At 35.1% G+C, this 26,294-nt stretch overlaps 1 protein-coding gene across 1 annotated transcript in view; it reads left to right on the top strand.

The window, feature by feature from the left end:
* Window positions 1-21,177: 21,177 nt before the first annotated feature.
* CFTR (CF transmembrane conductance regulator) overlaps window positions 21,178-26,294 on the top strand; it is a 166,584-nt gene continuing 161,467 nt past the window's right edge. Inside the window, exon 1 of the mRNA XM_012761103.2 lies at window positions 21,178-21,299. Within this exon, the coding sequence (XP_012616557.1) occupies window positions 21,247-21,299 (53 nt within the window). The 5' untranslated portion in view covers window positions 21,178-21,246. The remainder of the gene's footprint in view (window positions 21,300-26,294) is intronic.

Here is a 26,294-nt window from a genome sequence, read left to right on the forward strand (position 1 = left end):
AATTAGAGCTCCCATATGCTCTTGGTGAAATATAAATTATGAATTGGTAATGATACTTCAGAAAACTATGGCAATATTTACTAAAGATGAACATATGCAAATCCTATGACCCAGATTTTCTATTTCTAGATATACCTAAAAAATGCAAAAACTGGTCCGGGCGCAGTGGCTCACGCCTGTAATCCTAGCACTCTGGGAGGCCGAGGCGGGCGGATTGCTCGAGGTCAGGAGTTCGAAACCAGCCTGAGCAAGAGCGAGACCCCGTCTCTACTATAAATAGAAAGAAATTAATTGGCCAACTAATATATATAGAAAAAATCAGCCGGGCATGGTGGCGAATGCCTGTAGTCCCAGCTACTCGGGAGGCTGAGGCAGGAGGATTGCTTGAGCCCCGGAGTTTGAGGTTGCTGTGAGCTAGGCTGACGCCACGGCACTCACTCTAGCCTGGGCAACAAAGCGAGACTCTGTCTCAAAAAAAAAAAAAATGCAAAAACTATGAACAATCCAAATATTCATTAATAGTAGAGTAGATAAGTTTATGAAGTTTGTATTAGGGTATTAAGTATGAAATGTCCTATTTCCTTAAGTACTAAGTTTGACAATTGATATCTCTGATATTTCACTTTGATACTTCTTTTTTTTATTGTGAAGATACATCCTCATTCTTTCAAATGCATGGTTTGTCTTGTGATTGTCTTTCAAGTTTTTTTAGGGCGATTTTTGTGAAACCATAGATAAGTCAAAAATTCATATTATTTTTGAATATGAATTTCATCATGAAACCAATCCAGCGCAGACAGCTCAAAACATCAATAGAGTGTTTGGGAAGGGTGTGGCTAATAAATACACAGTACATCGATGGTTTGAGAAGTTCCATTGTGGTGATTTTAATCTTGAAAATGAGCCATGTGGCTCAAGGTGAGACCAAGGTGGATAATGATGAGCTGAAAGCTGTAGTGGAAGAGAATCCATCTCAAACTAAGAGCAAATTAGCAGCAAGGTTTGATGTTATTATTTCAACAATATTGGACCATTTGAAACAAATGAGCAAGGTAAAGAAGCTGGATAGATAGGTTCCTCATGAATTACACAAGCATCACAAGAAAAATCATCTTGAAGCTTGCCTTTCTTTGCTGTCACAACATACAGGTGAACCATTTCTATACCATATTGTGATGTATGATGGAAAATGGATTCTTTTGACAATCACAGGCATTTGGCACAATGGTTGGATAAAGATGAAGTGCTGAAACACAGTCCAAAACTGAATTCATCAAAAAAGCTAATGGTGTCTGGTGGTCCAGCGCTCCATAAGCTACATAAACACTACAGCTTCATGGAACCTGGCCAATCCATTTCAGCAGCTGTCTACTGCAACCAAATGGATGAAATGATGAGGATGCTTACGATGAAGCGGCCGAGAGTGATCAAGAGAGACAGGCCAATCCTCTTGTAAGACCACGCATCGTGAAAAACAGCACTGCTCAAACTACAGAAGCTGGACTTGGAAGCTCTCTGTCATCCACCGCATTCACCAGACTGACTACATTGCACCAACTGACTACCACTTCTTCTTTGGACTACTTCTTGCAAGGAAAAATACTCAATTCTCAACAAATTGTGGAAAACGCCTTTGTCAATTTCATTGCCATTTGCTCTCCAGGCTTCTTTGCTGGAGAAGAAGCTACCATTGGTAAACAAGCTGTCATTAAGATGGCAAAACTGTGTAGATACTTTAGGTACATACTTTGATTAATTGTACTGCTTCTTGTGTGAGATATAATAAACTAAACCTTTGATTCAAAATTGGACATTTCATATTTAATGACCTATACAGACAATGGAGTACAGCAATGAAATGACTACTTTTACATATAACATGGATGAATCCCACAAAAACAAATTGAGATCAAGAAGCCAAACACTAAAGAGTACATACTATAATTCAACTTACCTAAAATTCAAAACCAGGCAAAACAGATTTCTAGTGATCAAAGTTGGAATAGTTTCTTTTGGGGGGAAGTAATGATGGAAATGTGACTGGAGGGAGGATTCTGTTTTGCTGGTATACTCTATTCCTTGATCTGGTGACAGTTACTTGAGTATATTCACTTTGTAAATCTTCATTGAGCTGTATACACATGAATTGTGCACTTTTCTGTATGTATATTAAATTCCCTTTTAACTTTAAAAAGAAACAAAATGGCGTAAGTGGGTCTAAAAATTCCAGTTATCTAAAATGTAGGGCTGACATATTGTGCAATAAATGAGTTTGTATTTTCATAATAAGTGCATGATGTAGATATTGAAATTATGCTGCCCTTAACATATTAGCTTTTCTGTTTAGACAGTGTGAAAATATGAAAAGAGTGTCATTTACTACTCTTCCTCCTCCAGTAAAAGAATTCTAGCTCATCCCTTTTGGAGAATGAGAGCTGGGCAATAAATGAACCAACCACTGATTCAAATTTGTATTATTTTAGAGTTTTATAACATGCAAAGTGCTCGAAGTAGATTTGGCACATGCAAAGCACTCAAGGAAGACAGCTACTGTAGACTTATTTTGACTTATTTTAGACTTAGTTTGCTAATAACCAGAACATTGCATTCCCTTTCACAAATAGTACCACTATGACTCTCATGCTTGTGCAAATTTTAACCTGTATAGTAATACCTGTTTTATTTCAGCAGGGTAGAATTTGTTCAATGTCCCCTTTGTTGAGATCTTTATAGATTGGGATTCACTCATCTTCATTCTCAACATTGGTGAAAATGTTGTTCAGGGAGCACTAAAAATAAAGCCCCGAACACCATCCTTATTAACTTCTATCTTGACTCATGGTGATCCAGTAATGAGACCCTTTTGGATATGGTCATTCAATCAATTATGAATACTGCTAACAGAACTTACATCTAGTATGTGCTTATTTTATTAATAAGGATGTAAAGATAGAAATGGCACAGAACAATGCTCATTATGACATTTTTTAAATGTTTGTATTCTTATTTTAACATGGTAATTTACCTGAACTATATTAAATAGTGAAATATTTCCAAATCCCAAACATTTTTTTACTCTAATCCTAACTCACAGGCAATATACTTAATGTATGAACGTTGCTTCCAATATGAGTGGTCAGATAATATCATGGCAAGTTAATCTGGTCTAATGAAGAATTTTATAACACTAAATATTTCTTGTTTAAAAATGTACTTTTATCAACTATGAAGTCTGAGGGCAAAAATAAAATAATAAAAATGTGCTTTTTCAATATATTGTGTTTGAGGCTTTTTTACTTTTCACTTTTCTCTTTTTGCCAGCAGAGGGCGGGTAAGGAAGAGAGAAGAAAATACTGTAAAAGCATCTCTTGCTGGCATTGATGCAAACTATTGAAACACTTCTGTGAAATATTTGCAAAGTGGATTATTTTGTTTTTCTCCTTTATTATTTTATTTAAAAAATAATTGATGTAAGTATAACTTTTAACTTCTTACATATATACTTAATCTACAATGAAATTAGTACTTTAAATTTTTAATTAAGTTTATGTTAATAAATCAATTATTATATTGAAAAATTTGAATATTTTTTATATTTTGAAGTGATATATCTAAAATTTTCTGTCTTATTTTGGTAACTGTTGATTAAATTGTCTCTTTTATGTTTTTCTATTATGGATAAATTTATGTGAATATTTCATATACATGAATATTTATATCTTAATATAGTCATTTGGTCATTTACTTCAATATGCAGAGATGTTAAGCATGGTTTTCAGTTTTATTAATCAAGTAATGTATCTTTTAAGCATAATTGAAGGAAACTCAAATAGAAAATGGGTTGTAATAGATTTTTGTTTCTATTTTGTAATAGTGTACCCCACAGGAATGCTTAAATACTGTTTGAGTAGATATATTAAGATGTTTTCTCTTGCATCTTTAAATTTGTTTAATCAATAATAAAACATCCTTTTAAAAACATTAGATAGTATGATAAACTATGTAATTCAGCAGCTCAGGACAACTCTCACATAACCTTTGTTAAATCAAAAGTCAAATGGCAATTTGGATTTTTGCCTTTTCAGCTTGAATATAGCCATTGTTCTGGAAACATGGGAGTGGAGAGAAATTGAATAGGTTCTCTCACTGGAAAGATAAATATCCATACTACATATTCCAGGTATTAGGAATTTCTTCTTTCCTCTGCTTATTGAGAACCTCATCTTTAAGAATCTTCTTAACTGACAAGCACAGTTATATGTAGTGCTTAGAACACTACCAGCACATAATAAGTGCTTTATAAATTATAGCTATTTTTACAAGGTCATATACTTATTTTAAGTTTGGTTCATTTATTGAGCTAGCCTGGAGGATCATATAAAGTTGAAAAAATTGATTCTTCAATAAAAATAAAAACTAGGAAATATAATAATCTCATTCTCAGAAGTACTAATTCTATTCTTCATTTATTCAATAGAAAAAATACCCCTTGAATCTTAAATTCAGCTGATTAAAAAAGAAACAAGAAAAAACTCTTGACTTGGATGACTGTTAACAATTGACTTTATTGAGCAATGGGATAAATAATGGTTGTTACTTAATTGTCTTAGACTAAATGTTTCCTGGTATTATAAATTTGTGCTGAATTTCCTGACTATGTGTAATTAATATGTGATAGGATAAGATCTGGTTCTTTTAAAGGAATCAAGCTGGATGAGGAAGAAAAGTTTTACTTTTTATTGAGTAATTCCCTTGGTCATAATAAAGAATGTTTCAAAATACTGAACAAAATAGAACTTCCTCTGAACACCCTCTGAAGACAAGCATATAGCTTAGGTTAGAGCATAGGTTGGGGGAGAACACAAGGAAGGGATCTTCAGGACTAAGCAAAAAGGAAATTTTTCCAATCAGGCAGAGTAATGAAGCTTCAGGCCTAGGGTTACTGTGACAGCCCCTTTACTGATTTTCCGTATGGTCTCTTCCTGCTCCACTAGGCCACTGTGTATATTTACTCCAGTTTTATCTTATTAAAGTGTTACATGAAAATGTGAGCTTCCTTACTCAAAAAGCCTGTACTGACTTCCTTTTGTCAATATTAGGTGTGGAACTCCTTACCCTGCCATTTGGGACTCTGAACAATGTGGCTCCAATCTGATTTTCCACGTTTACTTCCTCCACCTTTTCACAAATCACACAAACAGTGCTATTCCTAAAGTGTGCCCCTCTCTGCTCATATTTTCCTTACTCATCTCTGCCCATCAATGGCCTCTTGTCTTTCAAGATCCATGGTCAATGACCTTTCCTCTTAAAGACCTTCTCATTCTTAACTGGAAATGATCTTTGGAGTCATTAAGTCTCATGGCTATCTGCATCTTTAGAATGGCCCTCATCTTAGTCTATCATCTATTATATAGGTATTTGTATATATATACTTTTTTGTGTTGACTATAAACTCCTGAAGAGAGGGAACCATGTTGTGTCTTATCCCCAGTGATTAGCATGGTGACCTGTAGTTGGCAGAGTGATTCAGAGATGCCAGGGGTATTTGCATTTTTCCAGGCCTTCAGTATACACACACACACACACACACACACACACACACACACACACACACACACACATATATATTTAATTCAGGATATTATGGAGATACAAACATTTTACATGTAATGTGTTTGCCTAGCCCCACCCAGGGCTACAAGGGCATCCTTCCCCCATACAGTGTGCTCTACTTCCATTAGTTATGAGTTTACCCCTCTCTCCACCCCAAGCCTACAGTATATTGAAAAGTGAATAAATGCCAGGGCTACAAAAGTGTGATATATTTTAAATGTCACATTGAACATGTGATGAAAACACATACATGCCCACAGTAATCCCCAATATAATTGTGCTGTTCATAAGATAATCATAGATATTTAAAAAAATTTAACTCACAGTACCCTTCAGTTGGTGTAGTCTGGTAACCGGACACAAGTTTAGCATTATATGTTGACTGTCTTCTTTCTGTCTTTTCATTTTTTGTAGAACCATAAATAATCTGAGGCCTAGGCCAGAGCACCCTATAAATTCTACATGAGAGACCCTCAACATGTAGATACCTGACAAATATTCACTGAAGTGAGTTAAATTTAAATACACACCAAAAGATGCTGTATACAAATATCATATATTAATTCCTGTTTTTTATTTGATCATAATGTTATTCAGAAATAAGATTGAAAGTTAATATTAATAGCTAATTTAATGTCTAACTTTTAGTTATTTTGCATTTAGCAGGTCAGAGAACTAGATATTAGAGAAAAGAAAAATTACTCATTTTTACTATGTATATATTTCCGTGTACTTTGAGGAGCATGAAGAGTCTAATTGTGTCCTCTGTGACTCTCCTGAGTTAGTAACAAAGATGAAAGCTTCATGAAAATTGGCATAATTTATTTCTTGAAACTAGCTTAGGGATAAAGAATAATGAACAATTCCATCTCTTTAAAATATTTGGAAATCATTACCATAAGGGTTAAAACTGTTATCAATACTCAATTATTCTTTGCTGTTGGATAATATAGCTTAAATTTGCCTAGAGGTATCCCTATTCTGAGGAGCATAAATACCTGAGTTATGTATCTCTGTGATTCTTCTTCTATCATAGGTCATAGAAATCAGGCACACCTGGAAGCAAAGACTCATCATTAGAATTACTACTGTTTAATTTTTGAAATGTGTGTATTTAGATCTTCTTTGATATAATCTGATTTTCTTAGACTAATTAATAGAATGATATGTTTCAAGCCCAACTCTGCTAAATTAACATGAACTCAGCCTTTCCTGTAAAATTATTTTATAATGAAGAGGAGAAGAAATAATGAAGAGGACCTAGTTACTTGTTTTAATTCAGCAGTAAGAAAAAAATTTGGTTATTTAAACATTAACTGTCAACCTTTTCTCCTACCCCCATACACATAAGAGATATGATTTTCAGGGAACAGGGGTCGTTTAAGGAGCAAGGGTAGAGATGGATGGGAAATAAAGAGTGGTGAAGTCTGAGTTAATTAACTCAGACACAAAATGCAGGTGATTTGGAAATGTCCTCTGCAAGAATCACTTCTAAGAAACACAATTAAATATATAAAAACTTGAAAGATAAGGTTTTTTGTCAAGTTTATTGATTAATTCATTTTAAATCTATTTATTTATTTACACTTATTTAAAATTTATTACACATTAAAAACATTTAAAAATCCATAATAGTACTAAAGGTTTTTCTGTGACTGGAAGTAAATTGTAATATGAATAACCCTTGCCCACACTTCTCTCATATTCTCATTGCCTTATTTACAAACTTTTTGATTTATGAAAGTAAAAAGTATTTTGTTAACCTGTAATTTGTTTCTAAGTAAAGCACATAAAAACATTTTAAATAAAGTACAATATAACTTAAACTTAGAAAAACTAAGTATCAATATGCAAATGTTATCATGTAGGATTTTATGGAAAAAATGAGGACAGTTTTATAAAACCCAAGGACAAATGTCAAGGGGACAGTTTGAACATACAAAAATATGCCTGAAAAGATAGTTCTCATACTGCCCAGTACTTTCTAGTTGAATAGGCATATATATGGCCAACCAGCATCTGAAAGTACACATTTATTTATGGATAAATCATATTGATTATATAGTGAAACATGTAACATACTCCCAACCATATCAAAGGCTCCAACATAAACTTAAAACTTATCTTAAAAGACTATAAATTTTAACATTTCTGTGCAATGTTACAAAACCAAACCCAGTATGATTCCTTATTTATATATAACCACATGAAATTCTGTACTCAAGCTGAACAAAACTTTCATTCCCCTCCACACTCATACTTTAATCTTCTTCCACCCATATGTGCTGGACAATGGTTTGAGCTCTGGCCTGAACTTTTGAGTGAGAGGTGCACCATCAACTGGGCTTCTCTCGAGTGCGGCAAGGGTAAGAAGAGGATGTTGCTCCTTAATTCCCTCCTCCCTTACCCTTTGCTGTGTGAAATGGACCTCTTGGGACTCAAAGGAACCAGTCATACAGTCTCCTGTGCTAAATGCCAAAAATCTGTATGATGTTAGGAAGCCAGTTGAATTTTCCAGTTCAAATTGTTTTATAGGTGTTACACAGTAAAAAGCTTTTCCCCCCTCAGTGTAAGGTCTCTAGTTAAACATTTAAAGGAAATTAATTCTAAAATTTCTTATTCTTAATGATTTTTGTTTACTGAATGACATTTTGCTTTAACACAATAAAATGGAAAAGAATGGTCTTGAAATCAATTAAACCTAATCCAGAGCTACCTGTACTAGATGTAAGGCTATACATAAGTATGTTAAAGATTCTTTGGAATTTTATTTTCCCCAAGAGTAAAATGGTATAGTAATAATGATTATTTTGTAAGGATATTGAGAGAATTAAATGGGGCATAACAATCACATTACAGATTTAATACATTAGAGACTTAATACAAATTAATTTCCTGTGTTTAGTTTATCCTGAATGAGCAGTGGGTTTGCTTCAGATTGGAAACAAGACAGGAAAAAAGATGCATGTTTTGTGCTTCAGTGACTTAAAATATTAGTTGTTCTACAAAGAAAAATATTTTATTTTTAAAACATGTTTTATTAATACTAAATGTTTTTAATAGGGGTATAAAAACTATTATTGGACAATTTCACCTACTTCCAAAATGTTTTTGAGTGAAATATAACACCTCTTTGTGTTTCATATCAATCCTACCTAAATACTTAAAGCTGAAAGTTAGTGATGGTAAATATAGAAGAGAATGAGTGAAGAGATGGAAAGGGAATCACACAGAAGATAATTATATAAGTAAAATATTTTCAAGAGAAAATAGACAGTAGAGCTTTGAAGTTGAATCTCTTTTTTTTTTTTTTTTTGAGACAGAGTCTCGCTTTGTTATCCAGGCTAGAGTGAGTGCCGTGGCGTCAGCCTAGCTCACAGCAACCTCAAACTCCTGGGCTCAAGCAATCCTCCTGCCTCAGCCTCCCACGTAGCTGGGACTACAGGCATGTGCCACCATGCCCGGCTAATTTTTTTTTTTTATATATATATATCAGTTGGCCAATTAATTTCTATTTATAGTAGAGACGGGGTCTCTTGCTCAGGCTGGTTTTGAACTCCTGACCTTGAGCAATCCGCCCGCCTCGGCCTCCCAAGAGCTAGGATTACAGGCGTGAGCCACAGCGCCCGGCCTGAATCTCTTTTAATAGAATATTTTTCTAGAATCCAAATATCCAAATGCTTTTTACATAATACAGTGGGAATATAAATTTGTCACCACTCTGTGGCCAAACTCACTTTTTATTTTTAAGTCATAAAACTCTCATGGCGAGTAGTTAATATTACCTTGGAATTTTGGCATGGTTGATGAATTCCATCTTCTTAATAATGGCCACAGATCTTTGAATAATTGCAGACCAGTTTGATTGTCCTGAGTTGACAAGGAAATGTGAAGATTTTATGTTTCCTGTGAGCTTTCTTGGGATCAAGAAGTTTATTGTGGTTTTTGTTTGTTTGTTTGTTTTATTTCTAAGAAATATTCATTAACTATTGTTTTTTACATGATTTATTTCCCACTGGGGATAGAAAGTTTTTTTAAGGTCACAGAGTAACCCAATTTGAAGCCAGTTTTCTAGACTTACGCAGTTCCTGCTCTAAGCCCTAGATCCTATGGTCACCTTGCAAAAGAAATAATTAATTGATAAAAATAAATAGGAAGAGAATCTTAAAAATGCTAAAATGACAAAAAAAGATCTCACTGGGCTTGAGATATTATTATTAATTATTAATGATTGTTAAAGATTTATACTATTAAATATTAATAATTTGCTGTTCCACAGAAAATGATCCAAAGTTCAGTAAAAATATTTTCCTTTATTTTTTAAATAAAAATTTTATTTTAGAATAGTTGTAGGCTTACAGAAAAATTGTGATACTAAACAAAGGTCCTATACACCCCACACCCGGTTTCTTCTATTATTAATATATTACATTGTTATGCTACACTTGTCACAATTAATGAACCAATATCGATACATTAGTATTAACGAAAATTGTAGTTCCTCTTTTTAGAGAATGGTGATAGAAACCAAGACCTTGGGCACTATGGTGTGCTCATTGCTATTGAGGTGTCATTGCTTTTAGTCCCTCTCAGCTGACAGAATAAGGAATTGTGTGTATACTATCCTATGTATTCTGTATTTCTATATGTAACCATCTGTATCTTTATTAAGCTAAACATGAATTCATATGGTGTCTTCAATTCCAATCTATTACACCATGGATCATTCTAACCTCTTTTTGCTTATCTGTAATTTCTCATTTTAACATTGAAAAACCTGGCTTCCACCATCTACTATCTACTTACTTAAATTTTTATTTCCAGTATAAGTGTATGGTGGTTTCAGAATGATTACATGTACCCTTGTGGGATACAACATTTTCAACTATACTAGTGCTTATGTGGGTAGGATTTTTTAACCTTTATTTTTACAGATTCTACTCACTTCCAGAGTTACTTAAGCCAGAACATTTCACCCATACTTACCCAACCTTTCAGTGAGGTTGTTTCATATATCAGTAAAGTGAGGTTGTTTCATATATCAGTAACACATATTCTTGTGTTGCATTCTGAATTCCATCCTGGAGTCCCCCCTCTCTCCAATCTCCTAAATGATTTTTTTTAAAACTCAAATACATGAAGGTTCATTCTTTGTGTTGTAAAGTTCTATGGATTTTGACAAATGCATAGCGTCAGGTACCTAGCATTAAAGTATTGTACAGAATAGTTTCACTGCCCTAAAAATATTCTTTGTCCTTTACCTATTAAACCTTTCCCCTCCCCACCCCAAACTCCCAACAAGCACTGATCTGTTTCCCACCTCTGTGGAGTTGCTCCTTTTATAGAATGCATGATTGAAACATATTGTATGTAGACTTTTCACACTGGCTTCTTTCATGAATAATATGCATTTAAGATTCATCCTTTTTTTTGTGTGTGTGTGACTGGATAGTTCATTTCTTTTTATTGCCAACTAGTGTTCCCTCATATAAATGTGCCATGGTTTGTTTATCCATTCACTGATTAAAGTATATCTTGTTTACTTCTAGCTTTTGGCAATTATGAATAAAGCTACTGTAAACACTTTGCATGCAGATTATTGTATGGACATATGTTTTCAAATGAGTTGAGTAAATACCTAGGAACGTGATTGCTAGATTGAAAGTAAGACTATCTTTAGCTTTGTAAGAAATTGCCAAACTGTATTCCAAAGTGGCTGTAACATTTTGCATTCTAACCAGCAACCCAGCTATCAATTTGGTATTGTCAGTTTTTTTAATTTTAGCCATTTTAAAAGGTAAGTAATGCTATGTCATTGTTTTAATTTGCAATTCCCCTATGACAAATGATGATGAGTGTCTTTTCATATGCTTATTTGCCATCTGTATATATTCTTTGGTGTGGTGTCTGTTCAAATGTTTTGCTTATTTTTTAATTGAGCTGTTTGATGATTTATTGTTGAGTTTTATTTTCCCTTATTTTTGAAGGAAGTAAATAAACAGAAAATAAAACTGGTTGAGAACATATGAATTTAAAAAATCATAAAGAATTATAACATGCATTTCATTCTTTCAAGTAAAAAATCGTGGAAGAGTCAGTTCAGCATTTAGCAAATCTTTAATATGAGGATATGATATTTGAAACACAAACAGAATTTATGGAACACTTATCCTATGTATTTGATAAATTATTTACTTTTATATCAACTCATTTAATTCTGACTACAATCCAATGCAATAGAAGCTCTTGTTTTCCCCTATTTTACAAATGGGGAAGCCTCAGATCCCACTCAGTGGAAGAGTTCTGAACTCATAGACCATACTGTCTGATAGACAATATATTTTTAAATGAGTTGGTCTACAGTTTGTATACTTATACAGCTAAAGGAAAATATATTTTAAATTTAATTATGAGTGAATATAGAAACAGATTACAGAAAATATTCCATTTTTCTTGAATTATCCAAATTGTTAAAAGCCTCAAATTCATTTGGGTTTGTGTAAGAGCAGATTTAGGTGATGGAGTAGAGGTTTATAGTTTTTCTCTGATATTTAAATTTCTTTCACATGAATTTTTTTTCATCTTCACTTTCTTGAAAGCAAGCAGGATAGAATGTAGTAATCAAATAGGTTGTTTTTTCCCACGCCATTTTAGACCAGACAAATAATTTCTAAGAGTCATTTGCTTTGTTATTCGATAGGTAATTAACAAAAAGAATTCCTAAAGACAATTAGAATCATGATCACACTGGGTCTTGAAAAACAGCTGATGGCTGGCTCTGTGGCTGGCAATGAGCCTGCAGCATGGGACTGGGTGTTCCACCATGGCTTGACTTGGCTTTCCTCCAAGGAGCTGTCAGTCGCTAGGTTCCCACAGCGCCAAGCATGAGGCAGGTGCAGAAAGGTTCAAGGTTTCTGTTCCCCATTAGTGTTGGGGGCATGCAGGTCATCTGACATGAGGGGCATGAGGAGTTCCTGCTTTGCTTTGGGCAAGGAATCTGCGCTGATGGGGGCTGGAGAACCTGCTCTTATACCTCACATGCCTTAGCCTGGCCTCTGAGATGAGTAGGGAGTTTGCAGAGTCCTTTTAGAGAAACAGGAATGAGACACTTCCATTTTTGAGGCTCCTGGTATCTTTTTATGGGGATAAAAAAGCCAAAATAGAGTTCTAAAAATTTTATTTTATATTTTTACATTTAAAAAATTAATGCTCTTACATTTAAAAAATTAATGCTCTTAACATGTAAAGAATGAAATGCAGTGGAACTGTGGCACTTAACACAAGATACATAAAACTCATAGAATTTATAAAATATTAACTTCTAATGAACCAGTGGTGGAGGAATCTGGCTATGGGTTAAATGTTCAATTTACCTGACAGATGTATTTTTTTTATACTTTCAAAAGGGCATCTTTGTGCCTATATTTAATGGCTCCAGAGAAGATATTGTTTTTAGTCTTAAAATAGGAATGGGATAAGAATGCAGGCCTGGGGTGGATACAAAAGAAAGGAAGCTGACAAAGACTTAGGGAGTTACTGTAGATTAGAGAGTCAGAATAAGTAAAAGAGACATTGATGGCACAGTCATTGAAGCATAATTTTCTTCGCGCTCAGACAGCTCATGTTTTGCTTTGTCACAGTTTTAGTAAAATTTCAATCTAAGAAGCTTCTGAGAAGTTGTAGCAGAATTCTGTTTTGTTTGCTGTGTCCCCTGCCAGGCACAGAGCTGAAACACTATACGTTTTCTAAAAACATTTGTGGAACCAAGTCGAAAAATCACTTTACTTTCCAAGATGCATTTCTTTAAAAATTTCTTCAATAAAAAAATATTTTAAAAGTTTGGAAACTTATGGTATATGATGATTATGAAGGACTAATATCCTTCCAGGCTTTCTTTAATGCTTATGCAAATGTCTGTATGAAACCTGTATGTCTCTTTTTACCTTCTTTTTGGGGGTGCAAATAAGGTCACATCTCTTTTGAACTTTAAATATTGAAGTTATCAAAAAATCCCTAAACTTTTTCTTAAGAACTTTCTCCATCCCCAATTGCCCAAGAACCCCAGTGTTTTCTTGGTTCAAAAGGGTGATTTCTGTTTCCAAACACCAGAGAAAGAGAGAATATGGAGAATCTGACCAGTCTAACGTCATGTGCCCCACCTTGTTTTCTGTTACAGGAGTCCCTGTCACCACAGCATTGTGTCACTGATGAAAATAGGTCCTCCCACAGAGTCAGATGCATCCCAGTCCACTACTATCATTATCACCCTGTTGGAACAGATCCCTGTACGGTTCACAGCAGTTTGTGGAGGAAGATGAAGCTTATTCTCCCAGCCTTAGTCTCAGCCAATACTATCTTATACTTGGACATCCAAAGTTGTTACAGTAGCTTCCAAAGCCCACCCAGCACTTATGGATAGCTAAGTAAAGGCAAGCTCCCAGTTTCAGCTGCAAGAACCTATCTCCCAACATGTGGTAGGCATTGGCATTAAACCCTTTCTCTCATGGTGTGGTGTATTCCCCCTGGGGATCCTTGGTATCTGTAGTTGAATACTCCAGTTGGGATTATCTCAATGCATCAAATAGATTCTAACTACATTGAACCTCAAAAGAAACAGAAGTAGTCTTTGTCAGCTATAGAAAAGATCTTGTCCTTCTTTCCCCTCCTCTTGGACACCTACCTACTTTGCATTCCTCTAATGAAAAGTGTCCACTCAATGACCTCAGAAGAAATGAAGAAAAAAAAACACAAGAAAAATCTTTTGCGATAAGTCCTTGTTTTCACCTAAACAGAGAAGCAAGAGTACAAATTGTAAAAGGCACCTTCTCTTAGTTAAACAAACAAAACAGTCTACGTGGTCTAATTACAAGCAAAGCACAGTGTTTAAGTGCCCAGCTGTGGAAGCAGACCATTGGGTCTGCTCAAATTCTAGTGCTCTTTCTTGAATTTGGGCATAGTATTTATCCTCTGTACCTCAGTTTCATCATTTGTAAAATGGGGTGTTGATAATAAAATATCCCAACCTTATAGGGTTTTTTTCTGAGCCATATAATGCAATTTATACAGCAAACAAGTATACACAACACACAATTTTTTTTTCTTACAAAGACAGGATTATGCTAAACTTAATTTGCTTTTATTAAAAAAATTAAATCTATATTTTTAGATGAAACTTTGTAAAAATTCAAATTTGTTTAGATAAAAAACATGATACGAATTTATCAATTTGATTTTACTTCATTAGCATGATATGCTTTGTTCCAGAGAGGATTTAGGCAATTTTCATACATCTTTAAATATAATTTTTACACATGTAAATAAGAGTTCCAAAGTGTTTTGTCATCATTTCATCATTGTTGCCTCTCAACAGCCTTTGACATGAGGAGATTCCAGTCACTCTGTCAGACACAGGGATGCAGGCTGTGGAGACTGATAAGCCACAGTCACTGAACCAGGAATTGGTTATCCTTTTGACCACATGGATTAATCACCATAGTTTCACCAATCACATTGAACTTGAAGACCAATAAATGGCCAACACAGTACCCTAACACAACAAGATGTCATAGACTCTGTCTATACTGCGTAAGTTAAAGCAAATCAGAAAGGAGACCCTAAAACTGTGAACTCTCAGATTCTACTTTCCCAGGCCAAAAAGCCTTCCTTGAGTAAGTGATTTCATATCCTGTCCTTGTTTGTTTGTTTGTTTATCATAGATTGGTATAAAAAATAACCATAAATAAGTGTTTTTGAAAAAATTATATTGAAACTACTGTCCACAATGTTATTCAGTGACATAAATCTCTGAATGGCAAACTCTTCCATGAATGGGGTGCAGGGAGGGTGGTTTTTCTTTTCGTGAACTTGCATATTGACTTTTATCAGATATCAAACTATGAGAATAATACAATGTCCTGGGCTTTGATAGCCAAGACTTTCAGAATTACTTTCAGTGCCCACATGCAACAAAAATATTCTCTTTTCTTATTCTGTATTTCAAATGCCTTGCTTTACCTGTTTTATTTGCTGATTACTTGTTTGGAGGGAAATAGTTATAAATTAGTAAATAAACCACTGTTTTATTTACTGCGCTCCATTGCCTTTCTAAATGTAATTCTTCCATGTAGCATGTAAAGTACCACAGTACTCATCTGAGAAAAACATTACTACTTTTCCTCTTAGAATCCAAATTTATAAAGCAGTTGTTTTAATTTTATAGATAGCATCTGGCTTTCAGCATGATATTACCAATAAAAATTTAATCTGGTGTTGTGAATTCTCTTGTTTCTAAAAAAGCTGCAGTAGGAAAATGAGAAGAGAACCAGTATACATAATGAAACACTTCATGAACAGCAGCTTTAGCAAATCCTAGAAGATTTGTCATATATAGCTTTTATATTCATGACAAAGTTGTATTTTGAATATTGTTTCTAACTGTTTCAGTGCATAAGTAGCATTAATAAGATCCCATTTTGTACAGCTTGAGGAGCTTTAAAATTTCTTTTATCAGGAACTACCTCTAAGTTACAGAAGACCCATCAGGGTGCCAAATCCATCTGAACACAGTTGTTACAAATATACCACTGCTGATGAGCTAAAAATGAGAGCAACCAAAAAAGAGAGGTTTCAAATGTTATTTCAATAAAAAAGAGACTAAGGACATTTTCACCATATAAAAATAGAATTTTACCTCTAAATGAAAATTATATTACATTTGTAAGGGTACTTGATTTGCCCTCTTTCATCTAGTTCAAATATAAACAAATAATTTCAGAGGGAATGAGAGATTCCAGTGTTTCTGAGAATTCTGACAACCTTTAGGGAGTTCAGTTTTCTGTAGCATTCTTTATAACCAGAGATATTTAATGATATTTTTTCTTTTTTTTATTTCAGCATATTATGGGGGTACAAATGTTTAGGTTATATATGTTGCCTTGCCCCCCCCTTCACTGGAGTCAGAGCTTCAAGCGTGTCCATGATATTTTCTAACATTTATTAATATTTATATGGTTCTAAGCGTTTTATGTTTGTTACATATATCACATTTAATTAATTTTATCCAGTGGTTCTCAACTGGGGATAATTTTGCTCTCCCCCCAAGATATTTAGCAAACTCTGGAGACAGTCATGATTGTCATAACTTGGGATGTATGTGGTTCTTTCAGCACCCAGTGGGTAGAAACTAGAGTTCCTGCTAAACATCCTACAATACACAGGACAGCCCCTCACATCAAAGAATTATCCACCTCCAAATGTCAATAGTATCATGGTAGAGAGATCCTGACTTAATCTACTCAACAATCTTAGGAGGTGGTTATCTTTAACCTCATTTGCAGAAAAGGAAACTGAGACACAGAAAGGTTAAGTGACTTACCCAAGATTACACAGCTAAGTACATGGTGGTGCCAGGATTGAAAAACTAGCTCTTTATTGCTTTGAAGCCCAAGCTCTTTTTATTATACTCTGCTACCAAGTTCAGAGAACTTTGATGACCATCAGTAGATTCTGAATTTTGAAAGGTGGAGATACTGCCTTCTTCTGTACATCTGCCTTAGTGCCAAGCTCTTGCATACTGAAAGATTAATGGTATAATGAGCATCTTCAGATTTCCCCTTTAGGATGACATTTCAACTATTAGGTCAGTTACCCCAAGAGAAAATGGTCATTTGATTGTATATACTGTATTACTAAATAAGGGGTAAATTCAAAGGAAAATAGAAGACACAATTCCTGTCTCCAAGGAGGTTGTGGGGAAGAAGGGTTATGTATGTATATAAATAGAAGTTTGTGTGCATGTATGTTTATAAACAGAATTGTCAGACCAAACATAATGTTGGAAGCAGTAAAAGTAAACGACAATCTGGCTTAATCGTGTAGCAGGAAGCCTCTTTCCAGTCCTGAAATGTCTTTGTAAGATTGCAATATGTATTTGTATCCTAGGTTATCACTGTGGCACACTGTGGAAGAGCCATAGCTGTTTTGGCTCTTCTATAATAGCTTAGATAAATTTATAAGCAACCAATAAGTGACCAGAACTTGCCTTCTTTTTTTTTGGCTAAGCTTTTCTTCCCTAATGGGAGTGACTTTTTCTTTCCTCCTTCTACTTTTCCAGGTTTCAGTACACTCATGATTGCTTACCCACTTAACACTATTAAAGCCCACTCAGGGAAGAATCTGATGAACACACTTGAACTAAGTTGAACTGATGGATAAGTAAAGTATTGTGAAAGTTCACTCTCATGATACTTGGCCATCGCCTGGCAGGGTGAGTAATGTTTGACAGGACGGTTTTCTCTTATAATCTTTCATATATTGAGATCATTTGTAAGAAGCAGCTGGCACATTGCTGAACACATAGTAGGTACTAAATAAATATTGGCTTTCTCTTATCTTCCTCCTCTTCTTACTTCTTTTCAATGTACATGTAAAATGATGCCACACAAATGGCCACTCATTCTATACTTAAGTTGAGTTCTGTTTAAAATATTAGGAAATTCTGTAGGGGAACTATGTGTAGTCATTAAATGCTTGGGCTCAGACAATATTCTGTTTAAGTTCAAATCCCAGTTTCCTCTGTCATTATTACTTGTGCAACTTGTTTGGGAAAATTGCTAACCTTTTTGTACCTCAAGTTCTTCATCTATAATATATAGCTAAAGAAGGAGTTACTTATCCCACAAAGAAGTTTTAAAGATAAAAAAGGCAAATCTTGCTGTGTACTTGTCATTTTATCTTGCATATATGGTATGTGCTCAACAAATGTAAGCTCTTATAGTATTGTTATAAAATGATATGAGATGGCATTTGAGCACCTTGGAGAGAAGAGCCTCACTGTTTCTTACTACCACCTTCCACTCTTACCCTGGTCCATTGTCTCTTTCCTATTTCTGACATCTCAAAGCCACATTTAGGATTTCAGTCATGACTTTCAGCTATATTTGAATACTTTTCTGGTGTATAAGTCTGCATGCCCACATTAGGTGTGTATCTAGATGCAAATCCTAAATATCGTATCTCAGTTTGTTTAGACATTTTTTGCTAACAGTGTTAAAGTTCTGAATAATGGTAAAGTTTTATTTCTACCAAAAAAATTTGGGATATAATCTTTTTTAAAAAAATTGTTTTATTGAGGTAAAATATACGTATATAATTTACCATCTTTACCATTTAGGGCTGTAATCTTTATGACAAAAACCTAAGGTTTTCTTAAGCACATGTGTATGAACACTTAAAATAGAATATTATGGTTAAATGTCATTTATTAAAAATATATAACCCCAGTGAGTACTTTCTTTGTAAATTTCTGCTTTCCTATCTCTAGAATTTATGATTTCATAAAACTAATATGAGGAGTAAGACTGGGTTGGTATGTAAGTGACTGCATATATTGAGGGATGAGTTGATTAGAAGCAATATTACAATCGATAGGAGTGATGGTTTGGAATTAGTCTGGGTTTGAATCTTAGCTCTATCATTACAGGCATTTACTTAATTTCCCTTGTCTTTTTCTTCAACTGAAAAATGAGGATAATAACACTTATTTATATGGTGGTTGTAAGGTTTATATTAATGATGCCTGGCAAATAGTAGGAGCTCAAGTTACTATTTTATTTATTCTTTCCAGAGGAAGGAGATTGATTAACAAATATTTGTGATCTCCTGGAGTCATATCCCTTGGTCAGCTTCTATGATCTTTGGAATTTAATTCTTAATCCCTTTATTGTCACTGGCTTGTTGATAACAAAAAGGAACTGATTACCAATTTATTCATTCAAAATGTGTGTATTGTATTTGATGGGTCACACTGACAGTTATAAAGCAAACAACACAGAGGAGGTCCGGAAGTAGATGGAATGAGTTTAATCACACACCTGGAAAAAGTCAATGGCAAAGACAGAGTCTCAATTTTTGTCATACTGGAGAGAGGAAAATACAGGTGCAGGATTTGAAGCAACAGATTATGAGTTAGAAATGTGGAAATTCTTTCCTAATGTCTAAGTTTATGCAATTTGGTTTATCCCTTTGCTCTACTTTTCTCTACTATTCAAATTTAAGATAATAAAATTTAAATGTTTCTAAAACCTACTTTAAGATATCAGGAAGAAAGAGTGACATTGAAATGCAAAACAGAGCTGTAAACACCCTGCTGAACACATTCGTTAATTTAAATACATGTTTTTGTCTTTCTATCATTATGAAATGCACATTTTATGTGTACTGTACTTGAGTGACCACTAGTCAACAATAAGATAATTTACAGGTAAACACCCTTGCCTTAGATGTGGAGGAAATAAAATAATCAGGCCAAAATTTTTACTTTCGTTTGAATTTTTCAATTCAAACTCAATGTGCACTTGCTTTTACACAATAGAGTTCGGGAATTTAAGGCTTGCCCCTTTAAAAACCGTCAGACAGGCGCACAATCCTCACACCAAAAACTCGGAAGGAAGGCGCCCACGCCTGGGAAAGCCTAAATGCCCTCAGAGAGTTCAAGATGGCATTTCTCTGAGTCAGATCAAAATTAACACGCTACGTTCGCTTCAAAGACTGAATTCCTTTCAGTGGATTAGTCAAGATGTTTTGCTGACTGAGACTAAGAAATCTAAAGGAGGGCGGGGTAGTTTACACACTGTCCACTTGTCACTCTCGCTAAGACACACAGAAGCCTTCCTTAAAAACGCAAACCGGACTAAAAAACTTGGACAATCAACAAATCCTGGGCAGGTAATAATGGGCGAAGCAATTATCTTCTCTTACCCCCTCCATAAGGGGGATTCCCTCCCCCCCTTTATGGTGTTTCTTCATGTGTCTATGCCATACTTGGAGCTCACCTAAGCCTGAAACTAACGAAGATTGGTTCTTCCCTCTGACACGCAAACCAAGTGCTAAGGTGACAGGCAGACGCTACCGCGAAACTTTCCGGATCTCTAAGGCTGTTCTTTGATACATGAAAGACATATTTTCGTTCTCTTTTCAAAATGCACCTTGCAAACGTAACAGGAACCCGGCTGGCTAGGATCTCAGGGGTCAAAGGAGGCAGAGGAGGAAGGCTCTAGGAAGCTGGCGGCAGCGGTCGTGGGTCCGGCGGAACCTGGAGCGTAGGAGGGTCCAGGAGGCTCCCCGGGGGCTGGTTCTGCTCCTGTCCTTGGCTCCTTGTGTCCTCGAGCGTCGCAGACTGGACCTGGAGAGCGCTTGCGACTGCCGTCCACCTGCTGGCTGGGCTGGTGCTAGACGGTAAGGACGCGGACCTGCAAGGAGCGCGCGCGAGGGAGGGAAGCTGGGAGTGAGAATCCGGAGAGGGAGGCGCGGGGCGGCGAGGGAGGGAAGGAGGCGAGAAGGAAGGAGCGGTCCGGGTGCGGGCGGGGGTGCGGAGGGGTGGAGAAAGCCGCTGGAGCAAATTGGGGCCGGACCAGGCAGCGCTCGGCTTTTAACCTGGGCAGTGGAGGCGGGGGAAGGAGCCAAAGAAAGGGGAGGTGTGTGGGGTAGGGGGTGGGTGGGGGGAGTTGGAAGCAAATGACATCACAGCAGGTCAGAGAAAAAGGGGTGAGCGGCAAGCACGGGGAGGAGTAGGGCGTTTGTTATTAGAAGCTCCAGCCCAGTCTGCCCCAGCAGGGACCCCAGCGCGGAGTGACCATGCAGAGGTCGCCTCTGGAAAAGGCCAGCGTCCTCTCCAAACTTTTTTTCAGGTGAGAGGGTGTGCAGTCCAGCTTTGGAACGACACGTGCCCACGAATGAGGAGGGCGTGTGTATGGGCTGGGTTTGGGGGAAAGAGGAATAGTTTTGAAAAAGATGCTCTATCATTCATTGTTCGGAAAGAAAACATGGATTTTGTGGAATAAAATAGCATTAACAAGAAAAGAATGAAATGAAGGCGATTGTTTGGACAGAGAGCCAAGCCTACTTTTGCAACTGAAAAGTCAGATTCTCAAGACAAAAGTAGGCTACTGTGCAATTGTTTGCTTTGATTTTTCTAAGAAACTTATAAATTATACACTTGTTAATAATAAATACTTAAGTTTGGTTCTTTGGTTTCCCCACTTCATGCCTCAGAAACTTGGATGACTTCTTGGTACATACAGGTGCCATGCCTGCATATAGTTGGTGCTCAAAAAACATTTGTTGACTGAATTATGGGGAAAAAATTTGGTGGGGAAAGGTGGAAATATGAGCTTAAATAGAGTTTTTATTGTTATGATACTGAATAAATCTAATAAGTATTTGCCACAATTCCAATATTCTTCTTTTATGGATAAAAGCAAATTCGTTAAACTATTTATTTTAAAAAGCTAGTTCTACAAGCTATAAATTTTAAAAGCCGTTGCAATAGATACTGAAGTTATATCCGACTGACATTTAATAAATCGTACTCTTATCCTAATGTGATGAGCCATAGTAGCTTGCAAACTTCATCTAATGAGATTTTTAAAAATAGAGTCTAAGTTCAGAGTCTTAGGCAAAGTGTAATTAGATGTAGAGCTTAATATTTGAAGTGTTCTTTGGATGTTGCATCTACTTTGTTCCTGTTATTATACTTGTGTGAATGAATAATAGGTACAACTCTCTCATGGGACATTACTTGACTCATAATTCTCTAATGAATCAGCATGCTGAGGTGTCAGAAAAGTCAAATATATTATAAATATGCTCATATACATGTGTGCAGGGAAGCGATTCAGCTCTCACATCTCTCTAATGTCTAGTTCTCTGCATGTGCAGTAAGCCTGGAACTCAGGTGCTAAGGAGAGAACATTGGCCATTGAAGGAGAGCTCCTCCCTGTGGATGGGAGAGAAGGACTTTACTCTTTGGAATTACCTTTTGTGTTGTTTATTGATGTTTCCAGCACCTTTGGTTACTCTGTTTATAAAATTGGCTTATCTGTTGATCCATTTTCCTGCTTCTTATAAAATCAGGATGCTAATTGACATAAACTAGACTTTTTAGTAGAGTACTTTGAGGAACCTAAATGTAAATTTTCAGGAGAATGAATATCCCATGGCAACTTATAAGTACTAAGGAACTTTAAAATAGCTCATTGTTCATCTATTAAAATGGGCTTTTATAAATTTTCTTTTTACAGACCACCTGATAAATTTTAGTATAGTTTAAAAAATGATCTCAGATTGATTTGCAAAGAAAATGTATTATAATGACTACTAGGTTTGTTAAGAGCATACTCATTCCTGTTCTCCAAATTATTTCATAATACGTTGCTCTAAGAATAGGTGTGTTTTTAAAAGTTAAGTTCCTACTATTTATAGGAACTGACAATCACCTAAAGTACCCGTGATTATAAACTTCCTTCTGGGCTATAATTCTAAAAGTGTAAAAGACTTATTTTCTTCATGGGGCTAGGCAGTATTGCTTAATGGTTAAGGGTGATAGGCTTTGGATTCAGATTATTTTGATTCAAATCCCAGATCTACTGTTCAGTAGCTGTGTGACCTGAGGAAAGTCTCTTAACATCTCTGTGTTTGTGTGAGTTGACCTTTAAAGTTTAGGGACTAACAAGGCCTATGGCATAGGAGTTAATCTGTTGAAGAGTTACCTGTGAAGTGTTTAGCCCAGTAAATGTTAGTTGCTATTATTATTACTATATTTTTACATTCCTTATAGTACCATGTACCATGTTTATATAAGATGCTCATCTTTGTTGAGGATAATTGTCTTCAGTCTGTATATGCAGTCAGTGGTCCTTTATGAGAATTTAATACAGGAAAACATCTTGTTTAACATGGCCTTACCAGATATATAAGAAAAAGGTCATATGTTTATAGCATATGTTGTTCAATGTCTTAGAATTTAACTTTCCAAATATGATCCCTTTAGTTTTAGAGCCATAAAAGAGTAAAACTCTTATAGTATAGGTTATGGATTATACACATGTCTTTCATTGTCTAGGTTTTGTCATTAGAAAACCAAAAAAGTTTGGAAAAACATCTAAGTAATTTCTTATTTTCTTAATTTTGCAAGAGTTTCCATCAAGCACAAAATTTGAAAGACATATGAACTGTCATAATGCATATATATGTACAAAATAAATATAATCCATAAGAGAATTTCACCACCAAAAATTCAAATAGCTTATGAATTTCATGGTAAACAAGTATATTAAATTGAAGTTTTTATGAAAACAACATTTTTGAAATAGGAAGATGTTTTTAGACTAGAAGTGATATATTTGCATATAATTTATGATTCATATACAGGTGGGATTGATTTATAAATGTATACCAACAGAGATTGTACTTTTTGATTTTGGACAAATTTTCAAGTTTGCATTTTCTCACAACGTTTAAAGTATTAATAGTTATCCAATTTGTTCTTCTCCATCTTTTCTCTCATGCCCTGAGTTTCCCATATTTTGTTTAGTTGTAAGATTATGTGTATCAAACCATGTTATCAGATGATATAACTTGAATTTTGGTCATGGTATCTAGTTCATATCTGTGCTTGAGGAATTGTGAAAACCCCATAGAATCCACTTGTACTACACCATAGATCTCTTATAAGACTGGATATAGGAGCCTCCTGTAAACTCCATAGATAAGTGTCAAGTGAGACCAAAGATTAAAAAAATGTTAGAATCTAAGGTGGAAATTCAGCAAATAATTACATATTTTAAGTCTCAGGTTAATAGTGAGATAATTTAAGACACTTTTGTAATTATTAAACACAAAGTAATGAGAGATTTTTAAACAAATATACTGGAGTCCATCCATCAGAATAAGTGTGGTGGTTCAAAATAGCTACCAATGAAAACCACACTCCTAAACATTCTGCCTTTGATCATAATATTTTTCGAATCTCTTATTGTGGACTTACCTTTATAAATAGTATATAAATTTCTTCTCATAAGTATATATTATCTTCATTACTTTAGCTTGATTTTGATTAGAAATCATATTAAACAGACTGGTCACTTGGACTTGCTTCTAAGCAGCATTTGACTATATTTCAAAATCAAATCCATCCTGACAATATAAAGGTTTTTCATTATAATTTGCTTCATTAACAGCCAACTGCTAAGTTAAGGTATTATTCTTTAAAAAATGTGTTGCAAACTTTAAAGACAATTCTTAATGAAGAGAAATATAAGTGCTTTGAGCAATAAAACCATAATTACAGTAAGTATACAATGAAAGATCCTATAAAGATCTTTTGAAGTGGACCACACTTACTTGGTTATATAACCAAGCAGACCACACTTACTTGGATACATGCTTGCAATGAGGAAAACTAAAATTGTGGCTGAACCATAAATATTTTTGCAGTTTGTTGGGGGTGTTCATTAAAATGTTGTCAAGGGAGACCAGTTGGCTACTCAAACAAGGGTCTAGTCTGGTCCTGATCAATACACATGTACTATTTCAGATTTGTCCCTCAGACAAGGTTTAGGCTGTCCACATCAAAAGAAACAGATACATAGAACAAAGGCCAATATGGGTTGAACAATAATATTGTGATGTACAACTGCCAAAGTTTCCTGAATACCACAAGTCCATTTAATCAGACCATGGACAAATGCCATCCAGTGAGGACAGCCCAGGGTTTCCATACTCTCTTTTGGCTTTATCTCCTGTGGGAATTGGAGGAGCCCACCTCTGGGATAGGAGTCCCTCTGTTTTGAACAATGTTGCCTGAACATTGGCAAATGTTGACTTTCCACACCAGGCCCTCAATATTTCTTTCTATCCATCTTCCTTTTGCTGACCAGGTGTTGTTATTACATAGTTCAGGTTTTTCAACTTGGGATCTGTGTTAGTTTTGTGTCAATTTTGATTTTTTTAACTCTCAGAATTCTAAAGTACCTCTTCTATATGATATGTGACTAAAATTGTAATTATATATGTATATATATAATATCTGTATATGTATAATTATATAATTAAGTTTATTAGTTAATTTTGTAAGTTTTAAAAATTTCTTCTTGGTTTTGAACATATTCCAATAGTTTTTATATGCTAGTTCAAATTATTACCCACTTGACTCTCCAGGAATATTTTTATAAAATAGCTTATTATGTAGTATAGTTTTAATATTCAATTCCTCACTAAAGAGAAAAGTAGAATCTATTTTTGTTAGCTGCTTCATCAATATTTTATGTTTTATGTGACAATCAAAATGTCCCTCAGAGCCAACTGGTACACTAGGGAAATCATGGTTTTCCAGTTGTTCATTTATGTTTTATGGGAGGAAGTCTCACTTCTTCCCATAAAACAAATACTAATAATATTCAGTAGTCAATACATAAATGTTAAAAATTATTTAAAGGTCCTTGAATGAGCACCACTATAAAATGTATTGTTATTGTTAGTGTCATTTCACAAGAACCTGTAATTTCAGTGTGATAGAGCCACAATATAAGTATAGGATTACAAAACCATGAGGGAAGGGTGTTAACCATTTAGCATGCAGTTATATGTTGTTTGTCAAAACTTTAAAAACACCTCTGACTCAACAGCAATTTTGATTCTACTGATTCCTGATGCATCTGTGTAGGGCATTTCCCTGGAGGAAAATCCCTGTGATACAATGAGGTCAAGAGGGGAAAACAAAACTATGATAAAGGTCCAGTTGTTTGGGGACCCTGACAGAAAGATTAATTTATAAATATGGGCTGGGTGTGGTGGCTCACGCCTGTAAACCTAGCACTTTGGGAGGCTGAGGCAGGAGGATTGCT

This window comes from Microcebus murinus, chromosome 9 (assembly GCF_040939455.1).
Source record: "Microcebus murinus isolate Inina chromosome 9, M.murinus_Inina_mat1.0, whole genome shotgun sequence".
Classification (NCBI taxonomy): Eukaryota; Metazoa; Chordata; class Mammalia; order Primates; family Cheirogaleidae; genus Microcebus; species Microcebus murinus.